At 41.5% G+C, this 13,761-nt stretch overlaps 1 protein-coding gene across 4 annotated transcripts in view; it reads left to right on the top strand.

Moving 5' to 3' along the window:
• Positions 1–13,761, top strand: part of rasal2 (RAS protein activator like 2) — an 86,419-nt gene that overhangs the window by 10,077 nt on the left and 62,581 nt on the right. For 2 of the 4 annotated variants that reach the window (XM_088085996.1, XM_088085994.1), the window contains exon 1: positions 2,695–3,373. The exons of 1 other annotated variant lie outside the window; for it this stretch is intronic. In XM_088085996.1, the coding sequence (XP_087942122.1) occupies positions 2,881–3,373 (493 nt within the window). In that variant the 5' untranslated portion in view covers positions 2,695–2,880. Of the gene's footprint in view, positions 1–2,692; positions 3,374–13,761 lie in introns of those variants that run through there. One more of the 4 variants, XM_088085995.1, reaches the window with a different exon arrangement.

Below are 13,761 nucleotides of genomic sequence, written 5' to 3'. Positions count from 1 at the left end.
CACCTGCAGAGAGGGGGATCTTTAATTATTAATCTCATCTCACAGATAAAAATATCTATCCGGGAGATTCCCCGGTGAAGCCGCAGGTGTGAAGCTGCAGGTGTGAATGATGTCTGTCGCCTCTCTGCTCTCTGAGGAGGCCACGCGTCCTGCGGCCTCGGTCTGCAAAACATCTTTTGTTTCTGCCAACGGTCGAAATGTGGCACTTTGAGCAGAACTGGAGTGGATAAGTTAGAGGTTTGGAGGGAGCTGATTCTCTGCTGGCAGCAGCTGCGTCTCGTTTTAGGCTTTGATGAAATAATCTTCCTCAGGCACCAAAAATAGTCAAAATCACGCTCATTTTCTCCCCATCGATGATGTTTTGTGACTCATAGTTGAAACTTGTGATCAATATTGCCAGCTGTTAGACAGGTCTACAATTTCATTTGAGGTGGGTTTTAAAAAGGCTTAAATCAAATAGAAAAAAAGAAAGAAAAAAAATTACAGAAATTTTCTTAAAAACAAAAAGGCCCAAAAAAAACCGTCAAAATGTTTTCTTCATGAATCTCCAAAAATTAAAAAGAAATGGCCCAAACTTTCTCTTTAAAAATCTCCATAAATTCTTTAAAAAAAAAGGATGTACCATTTTTTTTCAAACATTATTGAATTATCACCCAGCATTTTTCTTTAAAGATCTTCACAAATTGTCAAAGAAAATTGACAAAAATTTTGAGAAAAAGCGTTGTCAAAATGTTTTCTTCAAAAATCACCAAAATGTAAAGAAATCACCAGAGCTATTTATCAAAAAATCCCTACAGATTGTTTAAGAAAAGAAAATAATTGCCAAAGTGTTTTCTTTTAGAATAAGAAAAATCAATAAATAAATAAATATAAAATATTTAAAAATGTCCAAACATTTTTAAGAAAAAATCTTGACATTTTTTTGATAGAAAACTTCCCTAAAAAAGTCCCTCCCCCAGTTTTAAAAAGTATTTGACCTTATTATTTTTAAAATTATATTAAAAGCATTAAAGCTGTTATATAATGATGACAAAGAAGCGATGAATCGATGGTCGTTTCACGGTATGTTCGGTCTTTAACATTTTCCTCCTGGAAGTCCTGAAAAAGTCTGACAGTTTTTGGTAAAAATGTGTGTGAACTCTGAGTTTTGCTCTGAGACTCTTAAAAAAGAACTTTGATGCAAAATAAATTTTAGTAAATGAATCGCAGGAATGGGAGAATAATTATTGATTGCGGGGTGATGGCACACACACACACACACACACACACACACACACACACACACACACACTCTCTGATGTGAACAGGAAGTGTGTGGCAGGATTTGGACTCTGTGGGTCCTCGTAGTGTGTGTTGTGGAGGAGGACTTGGCTCTGGCTCCAGAGCTCCTCGGCTTAGCCTGCCCGGTCTTAGCTCTGACCTACATGCGGCGTCGCCGCGGACACCAGCCGCTCCATGATCCAATAAACAGCGACATGTGGGTCAGGCAGGGCGGCGAGTCTTTAAAAGGCTAAAGACAGGAAGCAGCAGCGGAGGAGGAGGAAGTTAGAGAGGCTGCGTCAAACACAGAAAGGTGCTTTATGTCAGAAAAACTTTTCACTGAGGTTAAAACAACCTTTTTTCATTTTTTTCCCCAAGCCATCCTCACACATTAATGCCTTAAACTTTTTGGGTTTTTATTCTCTTTGTCTCATTTTATTCACAAAATGATTATTATTATTACTAATATTATTATTGCAAATAATCTAGGGACAGAGTGTCAAAATGATTAAAAAAACAAATGAAATATTTCCTCCCTTTACTCTGTACGGATCTTACAGACTCGGGTTGTAAGGAGTGTTGGATCACTGTGCTGCAGGTCAGGTTGAGTTTTCCGCAAATTATTTTGAAGGATGAAACGGGTCGCTGGCCTCCCGTCAAAGAAATATGTAAACAAACAAGGAAAGCCGCTTTAATATCACACTCGTATCGCTCTGCACACACAGTGTGCTCTTCAAAATCATGCTTTAAAAATGGAATATATTAATATTATTTTCCACTTTAGTTGAGTTGTTTTTTTTAACCAACATCAGTCCTAATCATAACTATCACATATTCATTAATTTTCAGAATTTTAGCACTTTAAATGCCAGATTTTTGTCATGATACCACTATGTTTATAGGTGAAAAACCCCACAAACAAATGAATTATTTTCAATCTCCTCCATGCAAAGTATTTTGTTTGTAGCTGCTGACAGTCTGGGGTTATCAATGATTAGCAGCAACATTGATTTTTATACATTACTATTTGTTGGTGCATATCGCTCTGCACACAAAATGCACTTTTCAAAATCAATTTTAAAAAAATATTATACATTAATCTGATTTCCTACTTTGAGTTTAAGAAAAAAAAGGTCCCCATTTTTTCTTTAGAAATAGCCAAAGCATAATAAATATGAACTGTGTGTGTGTGTGTGTGTGTGTGTGTGTGTTTTTTTTTTTCCCCCCATTGCTTCTTACTTGATGAGGACTTTAAAGGGTCAAAAGTGCTTTTGTGTCTGAAATAATGCGGACGGAGCGATCAGAAAACAGATCTCGGCGGCTGACAAGCTGGTGCAGTTTCAGTTTCGGCGGCTCACAGGGGAAACCACAGGCTGCTGCTCTGCTCGCACCTGATTGGACGAGGCCTTAAAGAAACTTCACGTGTCACTCCACTTCCTCCCAGGAAGACGAGTCACCCGCAGCACGTCGACAAAGAGCGAGAAGCAGCTCGACATGAAGTCGAACTGGACCTGGCATCTCTGAACGCAGAGATGTGTTTCCGCTGCCGGCCGACCAGCTGTTAGGAGGCGTCCATCTGCTCGCCGTGGTGGCCTGCAGGAAGTCTCTGTGTGCCTGACCATGAGTGGAAGTCCACGCCCCCCTGAGGGCCGCCAGGGTCCAGTCCAGAATCCCCACCAGGCCTCGTACAGCTGGCACCATTACAGGAAGCCTTGGCAGGGACCGGACCCCCGGCCGGGCCCCGAGCAGCCTCTGGACAGATACAAGTGGAGGACATCTGCTCACCTGGCAGCAGCCAAGATGACGGCCCCTGAGGCCAAAGGTCACAACGCAGAGCGCCGCCACCTGCGGCTGCTCAGCCTCCCGAGGTTCAGGAGCACAGATCGGCCCTCCACGGTACTCCTCCAGGGCCAGATGGAGCCCGGCTCTCTGCGCAGGATCCTCCCCTACCTGAGGTCCATGTCTGAGCCGGGGACGGGCGGCGAGCCGGAGAGGACGGCGGTCAGGAAGGCGGGCTCTGAGCGGAGAGCGCCGTCCGTCAGCGGCTTCCTCAACTCGGTCTCTCGGAGGATCAGCAGAGTCCTCAGGGTACGACCAGAGCCTGACGAGTCCGGTAGGAGACATAACCTGGATTTATTCATGCAGCATTTGATAGGACGTGTTTTCATTGGACGACTGCAGAGCGGTCACGGGAGGGTTAAAGGTGACGCGTCACTGACATAATGATCCCACGAAAAATTCATCCAAATCCACAAAACTACTGTGAAGTGCAACATTTTGACTTTTTTTTTCTCAAAATATTCACATTCTTTAGCAGCCTCTTCTCCAAAAATATACAAACATAGATCGCAGCCTTTTTTCTAGAAATATAACAAATTGTTCTCAAATACTTCCACAAAATATAGTGGTTTTTTTTGTAGAAGTGTAACAACTTTCTATGTCAAATAATTCTGTATCTGAAAATATTGTGGTTTGTTTTCTAAAAATTTAACTTTTTTTCTAGAATATTTCCAACTCTTTTCTTAAAATCCAGCAAAACTTTGGCAGGAAATTTAGTGTTTTGTTTGCATCACAGCCGCCTTAAATTCTGATACATGAGAGTTTTTATGAGTATTATTGTTTTGGAGAGCGTCAGGTGAAGGTGGATCCTGGAAATGTGTCAGACAGGCTGGTTGGAGACATGTCGGTATTGTCGTGTGTGTTGTGGCCCCTCGGAGCTTCAGTGTTGGTGTTGTCGTGTGTGTTGTGGCCCCTCTGAGCTTCAGTGTCGGAGTTGTCGTGTGTGTTGTGGCCCCTCTGAGCTTCAGTGTCGGTGTGGCCCTGTGTGTTGTGGCCCCTCTGAGCTTCAGTGTCGGTGTTGTCGTGTGTGTTGTGGCCCCTCGGAGCTTCGGTGTCGGTGTGGCCCTGTGTTGTGGCCCCTCGGAGCTTCGGTGTCGGTGTGGCCCTGTGTTGTGGCCCCTCGGAGCTTCAGTGTCGGTGTTGTCGTGTGTGTTGTGGCCCCTCGGAGCTTCAGTGTCGGTGTGGCCCTGTGTTGTGGCCCCTCGGAGCTTCAGTGTCGGTGTGGCCCTGTGTTGTGGCCCCTCGGAGCTTCAGTGTCGGTGTGGCCCTGTGTTGTGGCCCCTCGGAGCTTCGGTGTCGGTGTGGCCCTGTGTTGTGGCCCCTCGGAGCTTCAGTGTCGGTGTGGCCCTGTGTTGTGGCCCCTCGGAGCTTCGGTGTCGGTGTGGCCCTGTGTTGTGTTGGAGCCTCTGTGGTTGCTGTGTTCTGCTCCTCTGATGGACAGCTGAGAATCAGCCTGCAGCCGCTTCACGAACATTTCCGTTGATTTCGAGCGTGCGGCGCTCAGCCCGGCGTCGCTCTGAAGGTTACGTTTTGCTAATCGTATTTTCCACTGGAACACGGCGTGATGCGCGGACGTAATATTCAGAGACAGATAATCATGAGCGCGTTTTCATGCAGAGAAATCACTGCTGGAAACTTTGATGTGATTTTTATTTATTTTAAACCTGTAAAAAAGTAAATAAAGAAAATACTTTACAAAAGCAGACGGACCAGAAATAAAGGAATCATTTCAGACCGTAACACACAGAGTTAGTGCGATCCAGATATTCCACATTGTGAACGATTCGTACAAGAAAATTACCTGTACATTTCCCAAAAAAAGAGAAAAAAGCCTGGATCGACATAACTTTTTGTTCAGGTGCTTTCACAAGTATTTAACCTTTAAAATCTGAGCAAATTGATTTGATTTCTTTTGAAAATTTCAGATGAAAAAGGTGTTAAGCAGTTTTGGAAAGTTTATTTTATTTTGATTTTTTAAGCATCTTTGAGTATTGTGAAAAGCGCTCCATTAATAAAATAGTTTGTTTTGGCTGAAATTTGTTAAAATTAAACAGCTGAATATATAAGTCGATCTGAAGTTGTATATTTTATTTGTCCCGCGTGCTTTCATTGACCTTTGACCCCTGACCTCATTCTGACCGGGTCAACAGGGTTCCTACAGTCATGAAAAATCTGTAAAATAGTGATTTCCAGGCCTGAAATAGTTTTTGAAAACAAAATAAACCCTAGAAATTTTGGAAAATTTTGTTTGATGTATTCAAGGACTGTTTAAAAATCCAACAATGATTTCTGTTTTAACGATTTCTGGCTGATAAACGGAGTCAAAAACAGGTCAGTTTAAGTTTCAGATTCTCGGTGTGTTTTTATTTTCTGCGCACAGTTTCACGTCTGTGCTCGCTGATCCTCAACAGGAACTGCAGCCAACAGAGGGGCAGCCTGAAAGTTTCCAGCAGGCCCAGAGCATGCTGGGTAGTAAAAAACCACAGTGCTCTCACTTCTCTCTTCACACAAACACACACACACACACACACACACACAAACCTAATTCTCCCTCTCACTCTCACACTCTGAGTTTCCATCTGACAACATACAACTAATTGGAGTCTAATTAACCCAAATACCTGTGTGTGTGTGTGTGTGTGTGTGTGTGTGTGTGTGTGTGTATGAGAGAGAGAGAGTGTGAGTGTGTGTGTGTGTGTGAGAGAGAGCGTGTGAGTGTGTGTGTGTGTGTGTGTGAGAGAGTGTGTGAGAGAGAGAGAGAGAGAGAGTGTGTGTGTGTGTGTGTGTGTGTGTGTGTGTGTGTGGGTTTGTGAGAGAGGGTGTGAGTGTGTGTGTGTGTGTGTTTGTGAGAGAGAGTGTGTGTGTGTGTGTGTGTGTGTGTGAGAGTGTGTGTGTGTGTGTGTGAGAGAGAGAGAGAGAGTGTGTGTGTGTGTGTGTGTGTGTGTGTGTGTGTGTGACCTAGAGGCCGTGGCAGCCAGCGCCTGCATACTGAAGGAGGTTTTTTGTGTGTGTCTTCCTTTTGTATGTAAATTGTCCCTCCACAATAAAAGCTCCCACAGTGACAAAAGGAAGCCCGAGCAGTTCCTGTGCGCTCGTTTAACCCTTCGGTGGCGGCGGTGGGAAAGTGGTGGCTCCCCCACGTGGGTCACAGTGATGCAGAGACATCTGAAAGCACTTTGTTTTTGTCTCAGTTTGGCCGTCGCCCCAAAACAGTCCTAAGGGCGGACTCATTCGGCTGCGATGCCATTTGGCATGTTTCATATACTGTTCTGTTCTGAAAAGTGCTGTATAAGTAAAAAAAATATTATACTTAATCTTAGACAACCAGTCTGAACAAAAGTTTTATAAAATTGTAATTATTTCTGCTTTTACCTGAATGTCCACCAGGGCTACATTAAGTCACCTGTATCACAGAGTAACAAAACTGTACTGAAAGACAAACTTAAATAAATAAAATATATGAAAAATCACATTTAGAAAATAAATCAGTAAATAAATAAAAATCAATATAGATAAATAAAATGCATAAGAAATATAACACATTAAAAATTGAATAATTAAACGAATAAAATACATTAAAAATATAATTAAATTAAGAAATAGTGTGCATAAAAATCTAACATAAATTTAAAAAATGAATAAATAAATAAAATATATGGAAAATCACATTGAGAAAATAAATAACTAAATAAAAAAATCAAAAAGATAACTAAATTAATAAATAAAATGCATATACATTAAAAAGTTGAATCATTAAACAAATAAAGTACATCAAAAATCACATTAAGGAAAACAATTAAATGAATCAAATATGTCATAAAGATAATTAAATTAATAAATAAAATGCATAACATACATACAAAAATGAACAATTTGATAAATAATATACACAATTACATTAAGAAAATAAACAATTAAATACATTTTCATTTTCTTAAAAAATTGATGGAAAATATTAAACTTTTTAACAATCCTCTAATTTTTTGAGATGCAGCTGTACCCAGTTTTGGATCACTCTGATCCAGATTAAGCTTTTCTGAAATACTGGACCCAGTGGACGTCTGACGTGGACTCTGAAGGTTCAGTTGTGCCGTTTGACGCCAGAACAAAAAAAAAAGGGTATTTTGTCTTCCAGATGTTGAAGAGCTTCTTCTTCACGTTGTATCGTCTCGTGTTGTTGTCCCTCAGTGCGTCCTCTGTCCTCTGCTGCTCCTGTCAGGCTGATAGGAGGTGACACTGCTGTTCACCTTTGACCCCTGAGGACCCCCACCCCCCCTGCATGATTGACACTTCAGTGGTAGAGTCTTCTTTGTAAATGCAAATGCAGCGAGTCCTTCTGAAGTCAGCATGTTTAAATATTAAACCGTTTCACCGCCGAAAACACTGAAAACACACCGAAAATACACGGCGAGGCCGAGCTCTGCGGGTCACGGACACTTAACAACAAGGCAGGGTGCGTATGGAAATATATACCCTGGAAGTTATGGAAGAGTCATTGATTTTTAATTCACAAACCTGTATATGAACACATGATGCGTTCAAGGACTGTGAGGAAATGTGATTTTTAAAGAAAAGCTGCCTTCCAGACCCGCAGGCCCACACACAGTCACGGCTCCGCTCAGGGAAACACAGCCGCTAAATATATTCAACACGAAAAAAACAACGCAGACATCCACTCCAGAGTGTTTCAGACCAAACCCGTTAATTAGCTTACAAACATGAAAGACGTCCTCAAATCCAAAAAATCCGAGAAATGTCCTAAAATCCGAGAAATGTCCTAAAATCCAAGAAATGTCCTAAAATCTGAGGAAAGTCTTCAAATCTAAAGTTTGTAGTTCCCCGTACATAGTTCATAATCTGCAGTCTGTAGTCTTTGTTTGTGGTTCCTAGTCTGTACCTTGTACTTTGCAGTCTGTAGTTCATAGTCCTCAGATTGTAGTTCCTTGTCTGTAGTATGTTGTTCGTAGTGTGTAGTCTTTAGTGTGTAGTTTGAGGTTTGTAGTTTGTAGTTTGTAGTCTGTAGTTTGTAGTCTGTAATGTGAAGTTTGCTGTCTGTTGTTTGTAGTTTATAGTCTGTTGTCTGTAATTTGTTGTCTGTAGTTTGTTGTCTGTAGTTTGTAGTCTGTTGTCTGTAATTTGTTGTCTGTAGTTTGTAGTTTGTTGCCTTTAACTCTGTTATTTGGGATGTGAGAGTGAGTCGAGGTAAACACAGAGCAGCACGTCTTCACATGTTAACGTGTGTGTGTGTGTGTGTGTGTGTGTTTGTGTTATCTGCAGCCTGGGTCAGTCTCTGCGACACACCCCTCTCTGTTCTCACTGTGGTTTAACCCCCCCCCCTTCCTGTTGAATGGTCCCATCTTGATAAAGGCGAGATGTGATGTTCCCGTGCTGTGATTGGAGGAAACCTGCTGTATTTACTGGTTGCTATGGAGATGAGTCCCAGCCTGCTGCGGAGGGGAGTTTACAGGTCGACAGACAAAGCAGCCTCTGTTGGCCTGTTTATAAACGTGTGTGTGTGTGTGTGTGTGTGTGTGTGTACTTTATCCTTGTGAGAACCTGTCTGGCTGTTAACCCTTCGCGACATTTTTGTTTAGTTGTTTTTGCTGTTTTTTCTTATGTTGTCGAGTCAGTTTCATTTATTTAACTCAATATGACAAGTTTTCAGTCTGAGCAGTTTCCAGCGCCGTCTGTCTTCTTTTTTAAGAAAAAACTCCCCCAGAAATTCCCTTTAATCCTGGAAATCCTGGAGAACTGAAGTGGTTTCATGCCATTACTCATTCTGGGAAAAGTCTACAAACTGACCTCATTTAATTTTCTTTTAATGCCAAACCGTCATGTTTCTCCTGAACGTAACCACGCAGTTTCAGAGCAGACGTTAAAAATGTGTTCAAAACAGCCACTGTTACAACAGTGATATACAACGATCACAAGGTCATGGAGAAACCTGGAAAAGTCAATGGAGTTGGAGGAGGAGTCCAGGCCTGGAAATGTTTAGGAAAGCTGAATATGCAAAATTGGAATGGGATTTCCTGAAATAACATATTAGATATAAATAAGGTAATAAATTATGTTTCAAAATGGCAGATTTTTTTTGAATAGAAAAATGCTCAGAAAGATTGAAGACACAAAAAAAGCCATTTTTTTGTTTTAATCGCACAAAACGTGTTGTCCACATTTTTCTGTAAATATCACCAAAATACAAACATTTTTAAAAACATTTTTTCTTTAGAAATTATGTTTTAAGAAAAACAAGCCAGTTTTAGTCTTTATAAATCATAAAAACTTAAAAAAGTAAATAAATTCTTTAAATTACCCAAAAATACAAAAAATTAAACCCCTGACCTTTAACCTTTCCACCAGTGCAGTTTTAATCGTCAGTTTATCAGAACAGCAGAGAAGTCGAGTTTAACACACAATGAAGTGTGTGTGTGTGTGTGTGTGTGTGTGTGTGTGTGTGTGTGGACAGGTGGTTGACTCTCCTCGGCTCTCAGACATTCCCAGTGGAGGTTTGGCCGGAGTCGAGTTTCTCTTCACACACACACACACACACACACACACACACACACACACACACACACACACACACACACACACACACACACACACACACACACACACAGGGGCAGTGTCCAGACTGTTTATGTTTATATATGCATGTCTGTAAATATTCTGATTATATTTACACTCAAAGTTTATTCATTCTCTGTCTGTCTCTCTGTCTGTCTCTCCGTCTTTCTCTGTCTCTGTCTCTCTGTCCCTGTCTTTCTCTGTCTGTCTCTCTGTCTCTGTCTCTCTGTTTTTGTCTCTCTCTGTCTTTCTGTCTCTTTCTCTTTCTCTCTCTGTCTGTCTCTCCGTCTTTCTCTGTCTATCTCTCTGTCTCTGTCTCTCTGTTTTTGTCTCTCTCTGTCTGTCTCTTTCTCTTTCTCTCTCTGTCTCTGTCTCTCTGTCCCTGTCTTTCTCTGTCTGTCTCTGTTTCTGTCTCTCTCTGTCTGTCTCTTTCTCTTTCTCTCTCTGTCTCTTTCTCTTTCTCTCTCTGTCTCTGTCTCTGTCTCTCTGTCTCTCTGTCTCTGTCTCTCTCTCTGTCATTTGGGTCAGGGAAACAAAAAAGTGATGATTGTGTATTTTAGAGTTTGTATGTTTGTGATAAAACAAGACATTTTGTGGAATCTGCAAATTCTAATTTCCAGGCCTGGGAATTTAAAAATAAAAACAAAATATACGCTGTAAGTTTTGAAAAAGTCATGGAATTAAATTTCAAACTCTGCACAATAACACGTAGTGTCCAGGGACCGTCAGGAATTTGAAAATCCAAATATTTTCAAAATATGTTTGAGAGGCATGTTTGTCTATTAAATTTCCCACCAAATTTTTTCTTTAAAAATCAACAACACTTATTGTAAAATAAAAGAATCGGCATTTTCTTTTCTTTGAAAATCAGCAGGTTTTAAAGAAACAAAGCAATAACCACAAATTTAAAAAAATGCTCACAATGTTCACAAAGAAAAAAATCACCACAATTTTTCTTTGTAAATCACAAAAATCCCACCCCTCCCCTAAACATCGGCAAAATCTTTTCTTGAAAAATTGGCAGTAAAATAAAACAAATTTCAGGCATTTAAAGTTGTATACTTCTTTCCTAAAGCAAAAAAACAACAGAAAAAAGTCCCTCTTCAGTGCTGGACCCCCCAGTGATGGCGTGTTTCCACCTCAGGTATTCAGCTCTCAGTCGGACGCGTCTCAACACTGATCTCTCGCTCTTTGACACCAGGTCTGACTGAGGTGTCGTTGCAGCGCCTCGCGGTGTGACGGGATGTGAAGCTGCAGGTTTCTGAGCGTGAACAGAAGCTTTCTCTGAAACCTGCTGCTGGAAAAACCCTCAGACCGTCTCCACAGTCACTCACTCATCCACGTCTGTCCCTGAGTTATGTTTTAATGGGTCCTGCCTCTGAAATGCGGGAATGAGCTGCGTTTCTTGGTCTTACATCAGTTTGTTAGAACAGAACGAGGCCTGTCGTACTGCGTCCTGCTCGGCCACACTTTATTTGTTTTTTTATTAAAGGGCCAGTACGTCATTTTAGGCAGACAGTATTAAACAGCAGAGACCTCAGAGTTTCAGTCTGTCTGCGAGCGTGCCCGCGGCCGCGCGGTCAGGCCGGTTTGTGGCGCTCTCACGGGCGGCTCTGACCGTCCTCCAGGACGACGCACCTGTCTGCGTTACGAGGAGGACTGATGTCATGTAGTTTGATCTTCAACATGACAGTAACATGTTAGTTTATGACAGGGTTCATATATGTTTACCAATACATTTCCAGGACTTTTCCAGGACTTTGAGGCAAATTTGAAGGACCACACTGAAACGACAATCAGCACTCCTTATCATTCCTTTTTTTATTACTATAAAAAGCTCTCTAGACTAGATATTATTAACCCTTTGAAAGCAAGATTGTCATCAGTTTTCTTGTGCTGCATTTAGACATCTTTCACAAGTATTTGACTCTTTGAAAATGGAGCAAATTTCGGTTTGATTGCTTTTGAAAACGTGGAAAAAAGGCAACAACCAACTAAGCTAGAAATGTGCCAGTAATTGCAAGAAATTAGTAAAAGGTGACAAGAAAATTACTTAGTTTAAAATAGTTTAAAAAAGAGGGCAACATCACTAGAAAACTAGTCAAAAAATAAGGAAAAAAATGTCCAGAAAACTATTTATAATTATATACTTTTTATATTTAAAACAATGTTACAAAAATATTTTTAAAAAATACATATATATTTTTCAGAACTTCTTATTATTATAATTGTTAATATTTAAATATATTTTCGGGACTGTTTGTTATTTATGAGAGGGGAGAGGCAGGTGCGAAAAGGTGGAGGCGTGTCAAATCACTTCAAGCTCTGGGGAGGGACTTTTTTTGGCTTTGGGGCAGGGGCGTACTTTAAATGTCTGTAATGGCAAAATTTAGAAAAATTGTGATTTTAAAATTATTTTTGGTTAAATTTCAAAGAAAAGAATAAGCGATTTTTTTCCATTTGAAAAGTGTGTTCATTTTTGTTTTTAAACTTAAGTGATGTTGAAAAAAACATTTTGGCAGTTTCTTTTTGTCTTTTAAAACCTGACTTTGATGCTACTCTGAAAGACGGATTCTGGTAAACTCCGGTCGGTCTGATGACATCGCTCGCTTGAAGAAAAGTCAGTAAGTTTCGGTGTCATTGTTTCCAGCAGCGTGCCTGAAAAACCCAGTTTCCTTCCAGGAAGCACAAACAGCAGCACGTCAGGAAGCTCTGCGTGTGTCTGAGGGGATTTCACTGGCTTTGTTAACCCTTTGAAACCTGAGCTGATATCACTGTTCTTTTGCTGCTTTCAGACGCTTTTTACAAGTATTTAAAATTAGTAATAATAATAGAATTTATGTGTTGAGCGCTTTGCAAGGTACTCAAAACCTTTGAGCTCTGAGTAAAATGGTGCACTTTCTTTCAAAAACATGGATAAAAGACAATGAGCAACTTAAGAAATTTTCCACAAATTGCAAATTGCAGTTGCATATTTTATTTTATTTCATTAAGACTGTTTTTAAAAAATATGTGTCTTTATTAGATAGTAGCTCTACCAACTGAGCCCCCCACCCCCAAAAAAACTATTTATTTATTTATTGTTGATTTGTTTAATTTATTCTTTTGACGTTTTTCTTAGTTTGTTTTATCTTGATCGTATTTTTTTTGCCGTGTTTTTGAAAGAAATCACGGTCATCTGCACAGACATGAAAGGGTTACGTTTGTAGGACGGTCGGTGTTGGACTGAGGCTGGTCTTCCTGTCTTCACACTGCACTTTGTGGCGTCCTCCGGGTCTCTGGACTCTCAGACTTCCTGAGAGTGCGCACGTGGGTTTCCGGCTCGCTGGAGGTTTGCGTGACGTCGGTTCGGGCAGGTACGGCCGGTTACGTAAGACCGGCAGCTGCCCGGGCAGATGATCCGGGAACAACCCGCTGTCCCGTCCCCGCTTCCCGTCTTTGTTCATCTGTCGGCTCGCAGGCGTCCACGTGTCTCGGGCCTCGGATCTGCTAATTATCCGAGCCGGAGTCCCGTCCAAACTGCAGAAAAGCAGAAAAAAACGTCCAATTAGTGTGGTAGTCCTCCTGTCTGTCGGCGGCTGAGAGCAGGAGCAGGTGTGACTCCCCTCAGGTCTCTGGGGGGGTTCTGGGCTCGAGCTTTGACGTGGATGATTTAGTATGCAGCCAGAAATAGGCTGCTGAGAGTGTAGCTGCTCAGCTGCTTTCTGCACAAACACTCCGTCTGTCCGCTCTGAGATTCTCCCAAAACCTGCAGCTTCTTCTTCAGCCTCAGAAAGCTCACGGACCCAAAACCTGCAGCTTCTTCTTCAGCCTCAGAAAGCTCACGGACCCAAAACCTGCAGCTTCTTCTTCAGCCTCAGAAAGCTCACAGACCCAAAACCTGCAGCTTCTTCTTCAGCCTCAGAAAGCTCACAGACCCAAAACCTGCAGCTTCTTCTTCAGCCTCAGAAAGCTCACAGACCCAAAACCTGCAGCTGCACACAGCCGGGACGCTGTCTCCCAGTCCTGAAGGATATCAGGTTATGTGGGGACGATCGGACCGGATGTTTGACTGCTGGATTTCTTGGTCTTTGAGCAACTCAGTCGATCTTTTGT

This window comes from Plectropomus leopardus, chromosome 12 (assembly GCF_026936395.1).
Source record: "Plectropomus leopardus strain MGB_pleo_1.0 chromosome 12, ASM2693639v1, whole genome shotgun sequence".
NCBI classification, from domain to species: Eukaryota; Metazoa; Chordata; class Actinopteri; order Perciformes; family Serranidae; genus Plectropomus; species Plectropomus leopardus.
Note: the sequence above shows the minus strand (reverse complement) of the source record. Positions and strands in the feature narration are given on the sequence as shown.